Here is an 18,423-nt window from a genome sequence, read left to right on the forward strand (position 1 = left end):
AACTTATTTTGTCCCGGGAGCTGGTGGGCTCCGCGGCCCCTGCCCTTTCTTAGCAGATCGTCGCGAAGGTTCAAGTTAGAAACCGGTTCTGCGAGAGCAACCTTTAGCGTAACGTAATCAACTCGCGCCTCTGCCTCCGGCCTGGGTCCCGGGCGCCAGGCCGCCGTTATTTGCCAGGACTGATGGGAAAGGGCGACCTCTCTTGAAGACCTGTGCTCCTGGGGGGCGGGGGGGGGGGGAACCGTGCGGCCTCAAATCGCTAAGCACGCGCAGAATCAGGCCGCTTTCCAGCGCCCGCCATCTTTGTGACGTCACCGCGTCGCCGCGACGCCATCTTCGCCGCAGCCCTGGAAGCGACGTGCCTTTCCCGGGATTTCCCAAGCGGCCCGCCGGCGCGGTCCCGCCCCGCGCGTGCGGGGCACGCCGGGAGTTGTAGTCCCAACGGCCGCGGCGGCGCTGAGTCTCCGGAAATAGAGGCGTGAGAGGCCCGCCGGCTCCGGCTGGGGCAGCGGCGTCGGGACCGCGCTCCCCGGGCAGGTCATGAACGGGCCGGCGGACGGCGAAGTGGACTACAAGAAGAAATACCGGAACCTGAAGCGGAAGCTCAAGTTCCTCATCTACGTGAGTGCTGAGGTGGGGAGCTGGGAGGGATGAGGCCTGGTGCCGGTCGGACCTCAGTTTACCCACGTGCAGAGGGAGTGGGGTGACGTGCCCCCGTGCTCCCGGCCCCCTTCCGGACGGCCGGTGGCTCAGCGCACTTACCCGATGCAGGAACACGAGTGCTTCCAGGAGGAACTGAGGAAGGCACAGAGGAAATTGCTGAAGGTGTCCCGCGACAAGAGGTGAGATGGGGCGCGGGGAGGGAGGACCCCAGAGTGATGAGTATCTTGTGGGTCAGGTTTCAACCCCCACCCTGGCCCGGGTCCCTACAGGGATCTGGTGCCTACCCAGCTGCTTGTTCCCAGGGCCCAGGGCAGAATTGGTGCGGAGGGAGTAAAGCCACTGTTTTCCCTGTGTGTCCCCCTTCCCCCCCACCAGCTTCCTCTTGGACCGACTTCTGCAGTACGAGAACGTGGATGAAGACTCTTCTGGTGAGCAAAGTCATGAGCGCTTGGTGCTCCGGGCACATCTGCAGGTTTCCGGGGGCCCCTCCTTTGTAGGCTGTGGCAGCTGAAAGAGCCTCAAGTTATTCTTAAGTCTCCACCTCTCCCACTCTGTCCTCCAGCTATTTATTGAGCAGCTACTGTGTTCCAGGCTCTGAGCTTTGCATAAGGAATATAGTAGAAACCAAAATGGTCTTTTCGAATTCATCTTCTAGTTTAAGGTAATAAGTATGCAGGGAAGTAATCTAGAAATCTAGATAGCAATAAGGACCTGAGAGGAGTAAAATCAGAGCATGCCGTAATGCTGTTAGAACAGGGGCTAGTAATATTTTAGACTTTGTAGGGTGGCCAGAGAGACAGTACAACTGATAGCTCACTTTCCTTGCATACAGTTGACCCAGGTTCAAACCCTGGCAACCCCATATGGCCCTCGAGCCTGCCAGGAGAGATCCCTGAGTGCAGAGCCATGTGTGTCTCCCAAAAAGCAAACAAAATAGTGGCCAGAGAGATAGTCCGGCAGATAGGGCTATGTTGTCTTGCACACTGCTAACCTGGGTGTGATACAAAACATCCTGTGTGGTCCTCTGAGGTCACCAGGAGTGATTTTTGACCATAGAGCCAGGAGTAAGGCCTAAGCACTGCCGGATGCGACTCAAAAACAAACAAAAAGAACATTATGGACAGAGAAATTTGAATTCCTTGTGACTTTCACTACAATTCTACCCACCTTTTAAAAAATGTAAAAAGCATCCTTAGTTTGTAGGCCATCCAAAATCAGGTGGTAGGGACCAGATCAATAGTTGGGCAGGTTGGGCGTATGCCTTGTACTGGGCCAACCCAGGTTCGCTCTCAGCATCCCATATGGTCCCCTGAACATCATCAGGAATAATTCCCAAGTGCAGAGCCACGAGTAACTCCTGAGCATCATTGGGTGTGACTCAAAAAGCAAACAAAAAAAAAGTGTCCCAATAGGACGTTCATGAAAGGCTGCTTCTAGGAAGTAATGTTTGTTCTGTAGCCTAGATAAAAAGCAACCAGTCTCCTGAAGATATTCTGGGGGGTTCCTAGGCAAAGAAAGTACCAGAGGTGAGGCCAGATAGGAGTTAGGAGAGGACTAAAACACACCAGGCAGTGTTCAGTAGCTGCTCATGACATATTTTACATCACTGCTTGTCTGGTGTGTGTCCCCCTTTACAGCGGCATGTAGTTAAACAATGTTAAGATCAGTGTTAGCAGTTTGTTTTCATATTTTTCATTCCCTCCGCCTCCCCCCCACCCCCCGTGGTTCCTAGATTAACCTAGGACCTCAGCTTGAAAGGCATGTCCTTTCCCACTGACCTGCATTCCTGCTGCAGTTTCATGCTAGTTGAAAGCCAGCTGAATTCATGACCCACTGATGGATTCAGATCCACAGCTTGAGAAGCCCTAACCTGGATATTTGTGATTCTGTTCAAGAATGGGGCCCTCGGGGGCTGGAGCGATGGCACAGCGGTAGGGCATTTGCCTTGCACGCGGCCGACCCGGGTTCGATTCCCAGCATCCCATATGGTCCCCGAGCACCTCCAGGAGTAATTCCTGAGTGCATGAGCCAGGAGTAACCCCTGTGCATCGCCGGGTGTGACCCAAAAAGCAAAAAAAAAAAAAATGGGGCCCTCATAAAACATGTTACATACATTCTTATAAACATTGATCTACGGCCAGTGTCAGCAAACACCAGGCAGACTGCTTGATTCTGTAATTTTTTTTTTTAAACAAAGGGAGACAGGAGTCAACTAAAACTGGTCATAGCAAATATGTTTCTTCTCATAGCCTGCCTCCCCCTTCCAACTGGTCTTCCAGTTAATTTCAAGTTTGAGAAGACTTCAGACTAGGGTAGGAAGTGTAAGAACCCTCTATATTCACAGAGTGGGCACACACAGGCGGCAAGTTTTAGGATGGTGAGGAGAACCCCAACAGATGAAAAGAGTTCTGGGAGATTGAATAATTTGTTGGACCTGAGGAGTTCTGGGAGATTTCTCAGGTGGCATTTAATCTGCTACTTAAATATGAGCAGAGAAATTGGGGACAGCATGTATCACACGTAGTGGTTATTACATGGGTAATGGGGTTTTTTGCTTTTTTTGGCAGGGGGGTCACACCCAGTGATGCACAGGGATTACTCGTGGCTCTATACTCAGATATCACCCCGTTGGTGCTCGGGGGACCATATGGGATGCTGGGAATCGAACCTGGGTCGACCACGTGCAAGGCAAACGCTCTGCCCACTGTGCTATTTGCTCCAGCCCTGGTAATGGGCTTTTTTAATTGGACGGGGGAGTTTCTAATAGGTGGGGGGGGCAAAGTGGTAGTACAGTAGGTAGGGGATTCTCCTTGCAAGTGGCCAGCATAGGTTTGATCCCAGCACCCATATGGTCCCCCTAGCCCTCCAGAGCCAGGGTAAGCCCCACGCACTGCCAGGTATGGCCAAGAAAAAGAAAATAGGTAATTATAAGGTGAAGCAGCGTTTTCCAGCCTTTTTACACTGTGGACCTATGGTTGAAGACTGCTGATATAAAGGGAACGGTTTGATTGGGAGACCAGAGAGGCAGGTTCAGGCCAGACTTATGAAGTGCTTTGAAAACTGACAGGGGGGAACATCAGGCTGGATGTGATGAGGTTTATATTTGAGGTCATTTTGGGGTTGGAGAGGTGAAAGCACTTAGCATGTGAGTTTGCTGTGGTGGCGGCTGGCCTAACCTTGTGCAGCCGGAGAGCAGTGGGCCAGCTTTGAGGGGTGCCGTGAAAGACCCCTAGATGGGAAGTGGAACAGGCCAACGCTAATGACAGGTGAGTACAGAGGATCGTAGGGCCAGGGAAACGACTCAGAGCGTTGGAGCTATCCTTACAAGAGGCCCAGGTTCACCGGAAGGGGGTTGGGGAACAGACCGTAAATACAAAACAGATACAGATCAGTGCGTTAAGAAGTTGGAGACCCAGGGGCTGGAGCGATAGCACAGCGGGTAGGGCGCTTGCCTTGCACGCGGCCGACCCAGGTTCGATTCCCAGCATCCCATATGGTCCCCTGAGTACAGCCAGGGGTAATTCCTGAGTGCAGAGCCAGGAGTGACCCCTGTGCATTGCCAGGTGTGACCCAAAAAGCAAAAAAAAAAAAAAAAAAGAAGTTGGAGACCTGGGGCTGGAGTGATAGCACAGCGAGTAGGGCATTTGCCTTGTTCACGGCAGACTGGGGATTGATTCCCAGCATCCCATATGGTCCCCTGAGCACCACCAGGAGTAATTCCTGAGTGCATGAGCCAGGAGTAACCCCTGTGACCCAAAAAGGAAAAAAAAAAGTTGGAGACCTGAATTCAAGTGCCAACCTTGAAGCTCACCAGTATCATCTAGAAAATAGAAGTGATGTCTTCCCTGGGGCAGTTAGGGGACATGGTGGGGAGTAAAGTGCCCACTCAGCGCCTGGCACAGAGCGAGTGCCCGACAGATGTGTCACCCGAGAGTCCAAGGAAGGAGACTGAGGCACCAGGTGCCCCTCACGGGGACACACCCCCGCCACCCGCACGCTTACCAGCCCTCCCCTCACAGACTCAGATGCCACTGCGTCCTCAGATAACAGCGAGACAGAGGGGACACCCAAGTTGTCGGACACACCAGCCCCGAAGAGGTGAGGAGAAGCCAGGGTTTGGGGGGTGGGGTCCCTGCACTTCCTAGTTGCCGCTGACCCCTCCCCTGTCCTTTCTCCAGGAAGAGAAGCCCTCCGCTGGGGGGCGCCCCCTCCCCCTCCAGCCTCTCCCTGCCTCCTTCGACAGGGTTTCCCCTTCAGGCCTCCGGGGCCCCCTCCCCATACCTGAGCTCGGTGAGTTGGGGTCGCGGGTGGTAAATGGTGACTGAACTGTCGGGAAAGGCGGGCATTCCTTGGGCAGCGGGTCCAGGCCTCAGGGTAAGACTGGCCAACGCTGGGGACATCTGCCGGGGTGTGGCCAGCAGGGCCCCTTGACGGGGCATGAGTGGGGCCTGGCCATTTCCCTGGTCACGGGGGTCAGGTGTGCCTGAGGAGAGCAGACCCCAGGACGCGGTCCTGCTGCTGTCCCCTCCCCGTGCGTTCTCAGGAGCCACACTCATCACCATCTCTTGTTTTTCCATTCTTCCTCCTGTGTGCACTTCTCCCCTTCACCCCCACCCGATCCATCCATTCCCATCTCCATCCCCGCCCCCGTCCGCAGCTGGCTTCCCCCCCCTACCCCCCATTCCCTTCTGACTGCCTGGCCCTGCAGCTGCCCGAGCCCAGCCCCCTGAGGCCCAAGCGGGAGAAACGGCCCCGCCTGCCCCGGAAACTCAAGGTACCCTGATTTGGGGGTGTTAGGGAGGGGCCAGGATGGCAGGAGGCCAGCTGAGGGAGGCGTGAGGGGCTGGGGGCCGGGCCGAGGGCTGGATTAGAGACGACCTCACTCCCAGGCGTATTGTGGAGATGGAGCAGAGGCAGGCCCGGCTTGGGTGGGCTTTAGATGAAGACGCTTTTTGCCGCAGCGGTGCAGCTGGGGGGCAGTCTTAGTTTTCACAGGTCGGGGTCTGATGCCACGCAGTGAAGTGGGTCCTAGCATCGGTAAAGCGTCACCATTAAAAACCACTCGTGCACAGTCTCCTAGTTGTGTCTGTCAAACGAATGCTCAGAGCACAGGCTTCCTGAGGGCGTGTGTCTGCAGTATGTGCTGAGAGCCAGGCCCTGTCCTCGTGCCGCCCAGGGGGCAGAGATTAGACAGGAGCAGTCAGCGCCATGGCTGGCACGTGACAGCACGCAGAGGACAGGAAGCACCATGTAGATGGCGGTGATGTTTAGACACGAGTGCTCAGGGATGTTTTTGAGGGAAATGAGATCCAGCCGGGTGGCTCTCAGAACATGCAGAGGCCATGAGGAGTGTTTCGTGTGTTCAGAGACCAGGAAGGAAATCCCATGTAGTAAGAGGAAGTGAGAGGTAAGCCCGTGTTTGGGCCTTGTGGTGGTGTGAAGACTTTGGCTTTGGGACTGGAGCGATATTGACAGTGGGGACAGCGCCTGCCTTGCACACAGCAGACCCGGGTTTGATCCCCAGCATCCAAGTGGTCCCCCAAACCCATCCAGGAGTAAGTCCTAAGCATTGCCAGGTATGGCCCAGAAAAAAAAAAAAAAGACTTGGGCTTTGCTGAATGAACTGGATTACCTGGAGAGCTAGGACAGAGGGCAATTCTGGTCTGATTTACTTGGGGACAAGATAGTTGGCCGTCTGCAGGGGCGAGCGGTGCCGTAAACACTAGTAGGACAGCAGTAGAGGCTAAGCAGTGGGGCACCGGTGTGTTTGGAAGGAGCGCCAGGAAGACTGTGAACTATAAGAACAGAAGCCGAGGATGACTCCAGGCTACGGCAGCCGCGCAGCTGACTTGGGAGAGCAGGTTTGGGAGGAAAGAGGAGTTGGTCGGAAGAAGCGGATGGTGTGAAACCATGGGCTGCAGTGAGCCCCCGAGCGTCTGGCTGCGTGCTTGGAAAGATGTGCGGGAGGTGACTGCAGGCGGAGTCTGCGTGAGAATGGCAGGAAGAGGGCGTCTGCAGTGGTCCCGGAGAGACAAGACCCGGGGAGGGCAGAGCCCCGGGCAGGAGCCATCCTGGACAGCTCTGCAGTTGGGGGTGCTGGTGGTCATTGGTGTGGATTCTGCAGCTCGGTCTCTGCCCTGCCAGCTGCCCTTTCTCGGTACGGAGCAGAGGTTTCACTTTTGGCCTTTTGGACTGGTTGGTGCTAAGTGTAGCCTGGCACAGGTGGGCAGAGGTGTGAGGTAGTGTAGTTTGAAGATTCCTATTCAGATTATGTCTTGAAGTACAGAGGTCAGGGGTCAGGGCATGTCAGGGAGATGGTGGCTGCAAGGGGGTCTGTCGGAAAGGCCTGACAACAGTGATCACCTCATTTGGGGTTTGGGATTTAGGTAGGTGAGATGTGGACATTTCCTAGCTGCCGCCACAATGACACGAACACGGCAGAAATGTTGGGGCTGGAGCAAGGGAAAACACTGGAGAGGAAGGAAGGAACCGGGACAGTGCTGTGAGGAGGGGGTGTCACAAGTCTCCGGGGTTCCTGGCTGAAGGGACCGAGGCGCTGATGTCAGCAGAGGAGGGAAAACTGAAGACTGAACAGGTCATACACAGCCTGGTCCTCAGCTCCCAGGTTTGAATCCCAGGTTTGAATCCCAGGTTTGAATCCCAGCTCTCTGTTTCTCGTCACGTGACCTGTGCTTGCCATTTAGCCTTAGCTCCCCTTCAGCGGGGTTGCTGGGGATAAAGTGAGTTAAGGGGGGCCAGAGCGATAGTGCAGCGGGGAAAGATGATGCCCAGCACACCCCTGTGTGATCCCTCAGCACAGCCAGGAGTAAACCCTGAGCACTTACTTTGAGGCCCTGGTGTGGCCTAAAGTCAGAAAAGAAAATAAGTGAGTTAAAAGAAAGAAAACATGGCGCCCAGGCCTTGGTCCCTAGTAAGCTGGAGATAAATTTCCTCTCCTCCTGGTCACACTGCAGAGGTCATCGAGCAAGTCCAGGCCAGGATAGAGCCTGGGGATAAGGGTGAGGTGGAGAAATAGCAGCCAGAAGAGGAGGACAGTCAGATGGGGTGAGGTGGGGGGGAGCCAGAGGAGCTTCCCTTTCCACTCAGGGTATCTGCCCGCAGTGGCCCCTGGGGGCCTGGTACTGGGTGCAGGGGTGCTGCTTGGAGCTGCACCTCTTGTCTCAGCCATGGCAGACTCTTGGCAGTTGGGTCTGCTCCAGCACCCAGCGCCCCGGAGCAGCAGAGGGTAGGAGCTCCGGCAGTGTCCTATAGTCCGGAATTAGGGGGTCGGGGGTCTTTCCGCAGGACTCTGTTCCAGAGTAGGTTTCCTTCTCTGGCCAGTGACTTCACCTCCCTCCTAAGGGGGTGGAATGTCAGACATACAAAAGTGACCTGGCAAAGCGCACAGCAGGGTGGGGCTAGAGGGTTGAGCCGACCCCAGGGCCACTCCAGGAGGGGGCAGCCTGTCCTCAGGCACGCTGCCTGCGTGTCGGGGCAGCGTGGAGAGTGACGCGCAGAGGTTTGTGTTTTAGAGAGCTCACTCCGGCTGCAGCGTGGAGGCGGAGCCGGATCGGGGAGAGGCTGAAGGCAGGGAGTCCCGTTAGGAGGCTGGTACCGCAGCCCAGGTGAGCTGAGAGGACGGCCTGGTCCAGGTCACTGGCTGCAGGGATCCCGAGGAGGGGCCCCTCTGACTCCTGGGAGTTAACTGCCTCCCAGCTGGGGGGTGGTGCAGACCTATGACAGGCCCCCTAACCAGCCCAGTGAGCCCTGTAGGGAGAGGGAGCCAGGGGTTCCCGGCGGACTCTGGCTCCAGCGCTGTCCCCGGCCATCTCTGCTGGTGTCCTGTAAGACGGCCCCCCCTTCATCTCACCTCCATCACTGCCCTGCACCCCCAGTCACTTGAGGCTCTTAAGGGGCTGAGGTGGGGCAGGCAAGCCCCCAGTTCCAGCATGAGCTGGCCTGGCTGTGTTCACTCTCCCTGGGTGTGTCTTTGCCCACCCCCCCAGAGCTGCATTCAGGGGCAGCACCAGCCCCCCCGAAAACCTCAGCACCTCCCTGAGCAGCCCTCCCTGTGTTTCTTCCCCCACTGCAGATGGCCGTGGGGCCTCCCGACTGCCCCGTGGGAGGCCCGCTGACTTTCCCAGGCCGGGGGGCTGGGGCTGGGGTGGGGGCATCCCTGGCCCCCCTGCCCCCCCCCAAAATGCCCCCTCCCACGATCCTGAGCTCCGTCCCTCAGCAGATGTTCAGCGATGCCGGCAGCGGGGATGATGCCCTGGATGGGGATGACGACCTGGTGATTGACATCCCGGAGTGAGGCCAAGAGCACAGCTTCTGCAGAGACGTTTATTCATTTATTGATGCCCAGTTGCCATGCTACGGCCACTGACACAATCAGAAAAGGCGTAAACATGCACTGATGTCCCCGGGAGGTGACCCTCACCAGGGGACAGGGGCCCTGTGCTCCCATCCCGGCCCCATCGGGACAGTACTTGGAGTGGCCGGGAGCATCTGTCCCCTTGAGAGGGACAGAGACCTCGTGGTGGCCCCTGTAGAGGGCAGCTGTACAGGGCGAGGTGTTCTTAATGAAGATTCGCTATTAAAGGAGTGGCTCCGGTTTATTTTGTCCTTTGCTTATCTGGAAATTCTCCTCCTCCAAACCCCCCCTAATCCATCCTCTTCCCTGTGTGCGGAAGGGGATGGGGCAGCCTGGAGAGGCAGGAGAAAGGAGCAGCAGCTGGAGCCTGCGGGGGCACTGACCGGACCCCCAGGGGGCAGGGGGCACAAGATGGGAGGTTTGCATATTTGCGAAGTAGCGAGTCAGGCAGGAGGAAGTTTGCATATGTGAATACAGATCTCCACAGTCCCTCACAAGAAGACAGACCCACGGTCACGGAGACTCTCACAAAATAAGACAGGTAGTGCAGGGCGGGGCGTGCGCCCCATGTAAACGTGCAACACACTCGTGCGAAGGGCTTGGGGCCAGGCCCCGGGCCAAGGGCATGTGCTGGGGGCTTCTGCCCACCTCAGGCCGAGGAGAGCGACCCGGCTGCTGGTGGCAGCTCATTGGTCAGGGTGTGCCAGCGCTCCAGGGCCACATCCGGCTGCTGCAGGCAGTCGCTCCAGTGCTTCCGGGCCTCCCCCCGGGCTCCTGGTCCCAGCGACACGCCACCTGGGAAGCAGGCACAAATAGCAAAGTCAAGGCCCTGCTCACTGCCACTCTGCCCCCCAGCACTGCAGCCCCCCACCCCTAGGCTTTTCCCTCACCAATGAAGTCATTGGATTTGCCGATGTCATAGTCCCAAACCGTGACTTCCAGCGTCTTGGTGGCCAAAGCAGAGCGCTCCATCTCGTAGAAGAACTCCTGGACCAGACAAAGCCCACCTGTCAGGCAGTGCTGCCCCCACCCATGCCCACAGGGTCCAGTCCCTGATTACCTCATTAAACTCCGGATTTAGTGTCTTCTTCTTCACACAGGTCTTGTGCTTGGATTTCTTATCCACATCGGGCCGCAGGTATCTGCCAGGGCAGAGGCAGGGTACAGCTGTCAGGGCCAGAAACGGAAATGGCGGGGGGGTGGGGGAGCTGAGGCAGGCATTGGACAGGGCAAGGGCTCACGTCTTGACGTAGGGGTCTGAGTAGCCGTTGACGTCCATGGCCGCCAAGTGGGCACAGCGTAGGATGCCCACCAGCAGCCCCCGGCGCTGCGTGCTGTAGCTGAGGCTCAGCAGGATGCGGCCCCGCTCCTCCAGCAGCCCCGGCCCCTGCTCCACCTGTTCCAGCTGCAGAGCAGACATGGGTGAGCTGCGGCCTCTCCACGTCCCGCCCAACCATGCTCCCCGGGCACGCCCTCACCTCCTTCAGGTAACACGAGATGCCTCGCAGGGCCGCCGACATAGAGGAGGGTGAAGGCAGCTAAGAGTACAAAGAAAAGGTCCTGAACATCTGGCCTCAGTGGGGGCCCCCTCCCACGGACATCTGTACTGACCGGGACCTGGCGCTCCAGGCAGATGTTAAAATGCTTCTTCTGGGAAGGCTTGAGGCGGCGGAGGGGTACACGGATCTCCCCAATGAATTCATTGTGGCTCAATTTGTCCTCGTCACAGACGGAGATCCTGGTGAGAAACTGGGGTCAGGGCCACCTGATGTGGGGTGTGAGGCTCACACCTCTGACACGTCTGTCCCCTGTATTAGAGGGGCTCCCCAGCAATGCTCAGGGGCCCCTTCCAGCAGTATCAGATTGTTGGTGCCCGAGGATGGAGCTATCCAGGAATTGAACCTGGGCCCATGTGCCTCAACCCCATACTTCCTTTTCTGTGATAGACCAAGGCCAAGTCTGGGGAGACATGAGTCCTGTGAGAAGTGATTGTTTCCACTTCATCCCCTGCAGCAGTCACTTGAGCAGCTGTGTCACATGTGGCTGCCAGATCTCAGCACTGGCAGGTACTTGGGTGTCCGTGAGCAAGTCACCTGGTTAACCTAACTACGCTTAGTTCCTATCAAAGGCACTAGAGCCTTCTACTTCCAGAGCTGCTGGAAACTCATTTCTAAGAGGATCAACAAAATGGATGTGAAAATGCAGTATGTGGCTGTCTCCTCTTTCAATAAAGTCACTGGAGGGGGGACCTCATTCTCTTAGCAAAATGTGGGGCCAGCCTTTCTGCTTTCCTCCCGCCTCCAGCCCCCCCCTCGCCCCCGCCCCAGGGAAGCCTTGAGAAGCACGACCCTGCCCATGCCCTGGTGCAGGAGCTCCTTAGTGCCGAGAGCAAGGGGACAGGGCTTGTGAGCCCAGGTTCCCTGACCCTAATTTAACTCCTTAGAGCTATTAGGGGGGCTTGGGAAACAGTGCAGAGAGCTCTACTATCTAGCTATGACCTAAGTTGGGGTTCTCTGAAGAATTTTTGGGAACCAAAGAAAGCTTTTAGGAGGTGAAGCCTCAGAAGGTGGATGAGGTTTCAGCTGCTGAAGCCACAGGAAATGCTTTCCCAGAAGGAGCCAGTCGGGCAGGCACTGAAGGACAGTCGCTATTGGGGGGTCTGGGGAAATGGGTGCCTGGGAAAGAGACCTGCTGCCGTAGGGGATGGACTGGGAGCCACTGAGATCTTGAGCATCTGACAGCCTCTGTGGAGCAAGATAAGCAACCATACCAGCTGTCACAGAGGCTAAGGGCGCCCTCACCTGAGCACCTTGTGGGTAATGTCATCATCCGTGATCCCGCTGTAGGTCAGGTCCTCATTCCACACGGGATTCAGCGTATTCCTCAGAGTCTTCGTTTTCAGCTTGTTGGCCTGTGGGGGTGGAGAGGTGCTCCAGGACACACCCACGGGCCAGACCAGATCAAGAAGAGGGGACTAGAGCAGACTGAAGGGGAGATTGTAGAGGCAACTGAGTGGAAAAATGAGAGGGAGGAAGAGGAGACTGAGCAGGGGTCAGGGCAGGAACTGAGGAGGGGACTGAGGAAACAACTGAGGAGGGGACTGACTGGGTAGCTGATGGGAAACAAAAACAGGAGGAAGGTGGGGGAGGGGATTGAGAAAGAGACTGATGAAGAAACTGGGAAAGACTGAGGAGACTGGAAGAAACTGAGGGGAGGAGTCTGGGAGATGGAGGCACCTGAGTGGGAGAGTGAGGAGGTTACTAAGTGGGAGGGGACTGCAGGAGAAAGTGAGGAAACTGAGGAGGAGATGGGGAGATTGAGGAGGGAGCTGAGGAGACTGAGGGGGAGACTGGGAGAGAACTGAAGAAAGAACTGAAGAGAAAACTGAGGAAGCGACCGAGGAAGGAACTGATGGGGCAGGGCAGCTGAGAGGAAGAACAGGAGACTGCAGTGGATACAGGAAACTGAGGAGACTGGGGGCGAGATTGAGAAAGGGATTGGGGAAAACTGAGGAAAAGAAGTAGAAACTGAGGAGGCGACTGTGGAAGAGACTGAGTGGGAGGAGTCTCGAGATTGAAGAGGGGAGTAAAGAGACAGTAGGAGACTGAGGAGGGGACTGGGAAAAACTAAAGAAAAAAACAGGAGGGACTGGGGGAGACTGAGGAAACAACTGAGATGGGGGCTGGGGAGAGACTGAGGAAAGAACTAAAAGGGAAACTGAGGAAACAACTGAAGTGGAAATTGAGGATGAGATGGGGTGGGGGAAACAGGAAAAGAGTGAAGAGGGGACCTGGGGGTGACAGGGAAAGAGGAGACTGAGTGGGGAGACAGGGAGACTGAGAGACTGAGGAAAAGACTGAGGAGGGGAGAGATAGACTGAGGGGTAGGAGTTTGAGGGCAAGATTGAGGAGAGGACTGAAGGGAGGCTGAGGGGAGACCGAAGATGAAGAGGAGACTGAGGAGAAGATGGGAGAAAGAGAAATAACAGGAGGAGACAGGAGGAATCAGGGGGACTGAGGAGACTGAGGGGAAGACAGGAGTTTGAGGAGGGGCTTGAAGGGGAGACTGAGGAGATGACTGGGGCAAACAGGAAAAGACTGAATGGGGAATAATGGGGAAACAGAAAAAGTGAGGACTGAGGAGGGGACTGGAGGAAACTGAGGAGGGCACAAGAGCGACTGTAGAGAAGACTGAGGAGGGACTGAGGGAGATACTGAGGAGGGGAACTGAATGACTGAGGGGACTGAATGGGAGAGACTGAGGAGGAGGTTGAGGAGGAGGCTGAGGATGGAACTGAAGGGAAGACTGAGGAGGAATCTGAGGAGGGGATTGTGGGGAAAACAGGAAAAGACAAGGGGAGACTGAGGAGGACACTGAGCAGGGAGACTGAGGAGGAGACTGGGAGACTGAGGGGACACTGAAGCATCTGAGGGGATTGAGGGGAAGATAGAGGAGGGGACCTAATGGGAAACAGGAAAAGACAGGAGGAGAATGAGGGAGAGACAGGAGTTTGAGGGGGTTACTGAGGTGGAGACTTAGGAGATTGAGGGGGAGACTCAGGAGGAGACTGAGGAAAAAGAAGGGGGGAGACTAAGGAAGGGACTGAGCGGGAGTCTGAGGGAGAGACTGAGGAGGGGACTGAGGAAGAAGTTGGGAGATTGAGGAGGAGAATCAGGAAGAAATGGGGAGACTAAGGAGGGGACTGAGGAAGAAACTGAAGAGACTAAGTGGGAGACAGGGAGAGACTGAGAAGGAGACTGAGGGGGACCCCGACAGGGAGACTGAAGAAGAGATTGAAGGAGACTGAGGGAGAAATTGAGGAGGAGAACTGATGGACTGAGAGGACTGAATGGGAGAGAGTGAGGGGGAGATTGAGGAGGGTCTGAGGAGGCTGAGGATGGAACTGAAGGGAAGACTGAGGAGGAACCTGAGGAGGGGATTGTGGGGAAAACAGGAAAAGACAAGGGGAGACTGGGAGACTGAGCGGACACTGAAGAGTCTGAGGGGATTGAGGAGAAGATTGAGGAGGGGACTTAATGGGAAACAGGAAAAGGACGGAGAATGAGGGAGAGACTGAGGAGTTTGAGGGGGCTGCTGAGGGGGAGACTCAGGAGGGGGACTGAGGAGGAGACTGAGGAAGAGACTGGGGGGAGACTAAGGAGGGGACTGAGTGGGAGTCTGAGGGAGAGACTGAGGAGGGGACTGAGGAAGAAATGGGGAGATTAAGGAAGGGACTGAGGAAGAGACTGAGGAGACTAAGTGAGAGACAGGGAGAGGTTGAGAAGGAGACTGAGGAGGAGACGGGGGAGGGGGACTGAAGAAGAGATTGAAGGAGACTGAGGGGAAGACTGAGAAGGGGACTGAGGGAGAAAGTGAGGAGAACTGATGGACTGAGAGGACTGAATGGGAGAGAGTGAGGGGGAGATTGAGGAGGGTCTGAGGAGGCTGAGGATGGAACTGAAGGGAAGACTGAGGAGGAACTGAGGAGGGGATTGTGGGGAAAACGAAAAGACAAGGGGAGACAGGATGACACTGAGCAGGGAGACTGAGGAGGAGTCTGGGAGACTGAGGGGACACTGAAGAGTCTGAAGAGGGCCTCGATTGAAGGGAAGATTGAGGAGGGGACTTTGTGGGAAACAGGAAAAGGAAGGAGGAGAATGAGGGAGAGACTGAGGAGCTTGACAGGGTTACAGAGGGGGAGACTTAGGAGGAGATCGAGGGGGAGACTCAGGAGGGGGACTCAGGAGGAGACTGAGGCAGAGACTGGAGGAGACTGGGGGGAGACCAAGGAAAGAACTGAGCAGGAGTCTGAGGGAGAGACTGAGGAGGGAACTGAGGAAGAAATGAAATTAAGGAAGGGACTGAGGAGACTAAGTGGGAGACAGGGAGAGGCTGAGAAGGAGACTGAGGAGGAGACTGAGGGGGAGACTGAAGAGGAGATTGAAGGAGACTGAGGGGAAGACTGAGGAGGGGACCAAGGGAAACTGAGGAAGAGATGAAGGAGAGGACTGAAGAGCTGAGAGGAGACAGAGGGGCAGACAACCGGAGACTGAGGGGGAAAGAGGAGACAGCCCGTACCTTGCAGGCTCCCGGCAGCAGGTGCAGCTTGACATAGGGGTCTGCCAGGCCGTTGAAGTCCATGGGCTTGAGGCCCTAGGGAGCAGGGGTGGTGAGGGGAGCGTGTGAGCACCCACTCTTTGCAAGGCTGGCTCAGCTTGGAGTGTGGAGAACCCAGAAGAAAGGTGCATTGCGGGGGATGGGGGATGGGGGAGGGGAGGGGGGAGGAAGCCCAGGGCCTGGGGGTCCCCACCTTGGCTCTGAGGATGCTACAGTGCAGCGTGCAGGAGGCCTGGTCGTACAGAAGATCGAACTCCAGCATGCCCAGTGCGGCTGGGGGCGGGAGGGCGGCGGCGCGTTCACACAGGTGTGTCCCCGGGAGCAGCCCCGGCCGGGCCGCGCGGGTGGCCGAGCGGCTCCGCGTTAACAGTGACGGTCGCGCCCGACCGAAGCCGTGGCCTCTGCCCCCCCCGCGCCCCGCACCCCCCCGCACCCCGCAGCCCCCCCGCGCCCCGCAGCCCCCCGACTCACTGGCGTCATCTGAATCGTAGCTGTCCACCTCGGCTCCGTCCTCGGGCGTGGTGGCGCCCAGCAGGGCTGCGGGGGGCGCCAGGGCGAGCGGCGCCAGCCCCGCCGGGCCCTCCCCGCAGCCCCTGCCGCCCCCCTCGGGCCCGGGCGCCCGGCGGGGGAAGTAGTCGGAGATCTGGCGGATGGGGCGGATGGGCCCGGGGCACACGTTGATGGCCATGTGCTCCTGGATGTTGACGGCCATGCGGTCCCCCCTGCGGCCCCTCATGCAGCAGCCCTGGCTGGGGAGGGGGCGCGCGTGAGCGCCCCGCTCTCACCCCTGCGGCTGCTGGCCCGGGGCCGGCCGGCCACCGCCCTGGTCCGGGACGACGACGACGGCGGCGGCGAGTCCCCTTCGCGGGTGCCCGGCCCGGCCTCGCCCACCCCCAGGCCCCTCCTCCGTCGGCGGCTCCGGCCCCTCCGCGCCCGCGCGCGTCTCGCCCCCGTCGCTCCCGCGGCCCCCCAGGCCCCGCCGCCCGCCGCGGGGACCCCGCCGTCACACGCGCGCCCGGGAGCCCGCCCGGCCCCGAGCCCGCGCCCGCCCCCCGGCCCCCGCCCCGCGGCGCAGCCCCCGCACCTGTCTCGGGCGCCAACAGGTGCGCAGCGGCGCGGGGGGCGCGGGCGGTGGCGGCGAGAGAAAGTGCGGCGGCGGCGGCGGCGGCGGGGCGCGCGCGGCGGGCGGGGAGGGGGCGCCGCGGAGCTCACACCCGCGCCCGGACCCCGCAACTTCGCGCACCCCCGCCCCGAGCGCCGCCCGGGAGACCCGGGCCCCCGCCCCCGCCTGCGCCGCCGGGGCTCGGGGTCCCCGGGGCCAGACCACCGCCGGTTGCCATGGCGACGCGGCTCCCCCCCCTCACGCCCCACCCCCGCAGAGCGCGGAGGGGGGAACGCGCCCCCCGCCTGCTCCGTGGGGGCGGGACTGCGGGGCGGGGCCTAAAGCACCGCAGTGACCGGGGGCCCGGCGGGGACGCGGTCCCATCCCCCCCAGCCGCTGGCCTGGGTCTCCCCCGGACCCCTGGGGACCCTCAGGGAACTACCAGGCTATGGCCTCCCCATCCCGCCTCCCGCCGGCTGTTCTGGCGCCTCTGCTTGTTGTGCCCCCGCCCCCAGCCCTAAAGCCAGTGTCCCCTTCCTCAGCATGACAGCTCCCCTTCTGTCCTTGAAACCCGAGGGTGTCAGGTCAGGCCCAGGCGGAGCGCACAGGCTTCATTCTCATGGGACCGCACCACCTGTCAGAGACTCCAGCCTCTGCTCTCAGCCCTAAACTTGCCCTACACACATGCGTGGACACGCGCGCGCGCTCACACACACACACCCCGCAGAGCCCTCCGTGGGAACCCTGCACCCCTCTCCCTGGCCTTCCACTCCTGTCACAGGCTGGCGGACCGTCCTTGCAGTTTCTGGCACACTCCGGACCCCTCAGGCCTCTGGGCCTCACACAGCAACTTCCTTTCGGGACCTGCTGTGCAGTCCGATGCAGCTCTGACAGCCCATTCGCCATGCCCATACCTGTTTCCCGCCTCCAGAGAGTCCGCAGTGAGCAGAAGCTGCCAGCAAAGGACCTGGAACAAGTTGGCATCACCAAGTCATACTGTGGGTTCATGGGCGGGAGCAATGGTACAGTGGGTAGAGCGCTTGCCTGCATAGGTTCAATCCCCCGCATCCCATATGGTCCCCCAAAGCACTTCCAGCAGTGATCCCTGAGTAAGCTCTGAGACCCACAAAATATAGCCCCCAAAAAACAAACACTGTGGTTTGAAATCAAGAGAAAGTAAGGGACTGGAGCAATAGCAGAGTGGGTAGGGCGTTTGCCTTGCACGCGGCCAACCCGGGTTCGATTCCCAGCATCCCATATGGTCCCCTGGGCACCGCCAGGGGTGGTTCCTGAGTGCATGAGCCAGGAGTAACCCCTGTGCATCGCCAGGTATGACCCAAAAAGCAAAAAAAAAAAAAAAAAGTAATAGACGTTCAGTGTTTATCACTATGTTGGAATGGGAAATAATTAGAAACAACCTGGCACCCATAGTCTATAGTCTAAGGACAGGGTCAGCCAGCTACAGCTATGACACAATGGCACAATTTTGTACCAAGAAACCGTATGTAGCCTCGACAGAGGGAGAGGCTGGGTGAGGCTCAAGTGTGAGTGAGGTGAGCACCGGAGTCCTGGTGACTGAGGTCAGGGTCCTGGGAGGAAGGGGAGGAGAACAGGGGAGCACTGGGCATTTGCTGTTTGTCCCTCAGTTCTGGAAGGCTGTACAAGAGGGTGACAACTGTGGTGACCTGTGAGGGGGTAATGAGGCAGGGGAGGGCAGGAAGAGCAAAGAGGTAGTTTTCAACCTTCATCATTTCGTGCCCGCATTACCTGCTTAGTCAAACACAATGTCTTTGGTTTTGTTTTGCTGAGGGCTCACTTCTGGAGGGCTCCGGGGTGCCAGGAATGAAACCCAGGTTGGCCATGTACAAGGCGAACACCCTACCCACAGTATGACCAATTGTTTTCTCTTTTTAGTTTTGCACCACACCTGGTGATGGTCAAGGTCTACTGCTGCAATTAGTCCAAGTCAGCTGAGTGAAGGGCAAGCGCCCAACCTGCTGCATTATCTCTCCTGCCCCACACTAACAGTCTTAAGCACTGGCAATGGGCAGTTGCCTTTGGGGGGCTCCAGAATAAGAAGGGTGGGTCCAAGGAAAACACTTTCCAAAAGCAGAGCTGGGGGTCAGAGAGAGAATGGCCTTGTCCAGAGGAGGGTGGCTCAGGAGGG

The 18,423-nt window shown here is 58.1% G+C and overlaps 2 protein-coding genes across 4 annotated transcripts; one reads left to right on the forward strand and one right to left on the reverse strand.

Moving 5' to 3' along the window:
- The first annotated feature begins 487 nt into the window (after nucleotides 1–487).
- Nucleotides 488–9,277, forward strand: INO80E (INO80 complex subunit E). 2 transcript variants are annotated; one of them, XM_004615854.2, is made up of 7 exons: nucleotides 488–621; nucleotides 772–842; nucleotides 1,039–1,091; nucleotides 4,683–4,761; nucleotides 4,842–4,953; nucleotides 5,321–5,437; nucleotides 8,756–9,277. In XM_004615854.2, the coding sequence occupies exons 1-7, from the start codon at nucleotides 541–543 to the stop codon at nucleotides 8,975–8,977; spliced, it is 735 nt and encodes a 244-aa protein (XP_004615911.1). In that variant the 5' UTR covers nucleotides 488–540; the 3' UTR covers nucleotides 8,978–9,277. The 2 variants fall into 2 exon arrangements, with proteins under 2 accessions (XP_004615911.1, XP_012789821.1); XM_012934367.2 differs by lacking the exon at nucleotides 5,321–5,437.
- On the reverse strand, nucleotides 8,993–17,313 carry DOC2A (double C2 domain alpha). Of its 2 annotated transcripts, none has more exons than XM_055135936.1 (11): nucleotides 17,171–17,313; nucleotides 15,626–15,903; nucleotides 15,348–15,427; nucleotides 15,116–15,190; nucleotides 11,839–11,948; nucleotides 10,649–10,775; nucleotides 10,516–10,575; nucleotides 10,279–10,442; nucleotides 10,098–10,179; nucleotides 9,928–10,024; nucleotides 8,993–9,832 (listed from the first exon to the last, which is right to left on the reverse strand). In XM_055135936.1, the coding sequence occupies exons 2-11, from the start codon at nucleotides 15,888–15,890 to the stop codon at nucleotides 9,687–9,689; spliced, it is 1,206 nt and encodes a 401-aa protein (XP_054991911.1). In that variant the 5' UTR covers nucleotides 15,891–15,903; nucleotides 17,171–17,313; the 3' UTR covers nucleotides 8,993–9,686. The 2 variants fall into 2 exon arrangements, with proteins under 2 accessions (XP_054991911.1, XP_054991910.1); XM_055135935.1 differs by lacking the exon at nucleotides 17,171–17,313 and adding an exon at nucleotides 16,239–16,497.
- Between the last annotated feature and the right edge of the window lie 1,110 nt (nucleotides 17,314–18,423).

Source organism: Sorex araneus, chromosome 4 (assembly GCF_027595985.1).
Source record: "Sorex araneus isolate mSorAra2 chromosome 4, mSorAra2.pri, whole genome shotgun sequence".
Taxonomy (NCBI): domain Eukaryota; kingdom Metazoa; phylum Chordata; class Mammalia; order Eulipotyphla; family Soricidae; genus Sorex; species Sorex araneus.

Coding starts and splice junctions, on each gene's coding strand:
- DOC2A (XM_055135936.1), bottom strand. CDS start 15,890: ATGAGGGGCCGCAGGGGGGACCGCATGGCCGTCAACATCCAGGAGCAC. Junction 10,776..11,838: donor ATTACCCACAAGGTGCTCAG/GTGAGGGCGCCC, acceptor GTTTCTCACCAG/GATCTCCGTCTGTGACGAGG. Junction 10,576..10,648: donor GCCTGGAGCGCCAGGTCCCG/GTCAGTACAGAT, acceptor TTGTACTCTTAG/CTGCCTTCACCCTCCTCTAT.
- INO80E (XM_004615854.2), top strand. CDS start 541: ATGAACGGGCCGGCGGACGGCGAAGTGGACTACAAGAAGAAATACCGG. Junction 843..1,038: donor AAGGTGTCCCGCGACAAGAG/GTGAGATGGGGC, acceptor CCCCCCCACCAG/CTTCCTCTTGGACCGACTTC. Junction 4,954..5,320: donor CCTCCCCATACCTGAGCTCG/GTGAGTTGGGGT, acceptor CCCCGTCCGCAG/CTGGCTTCCCCCCCCTACCC.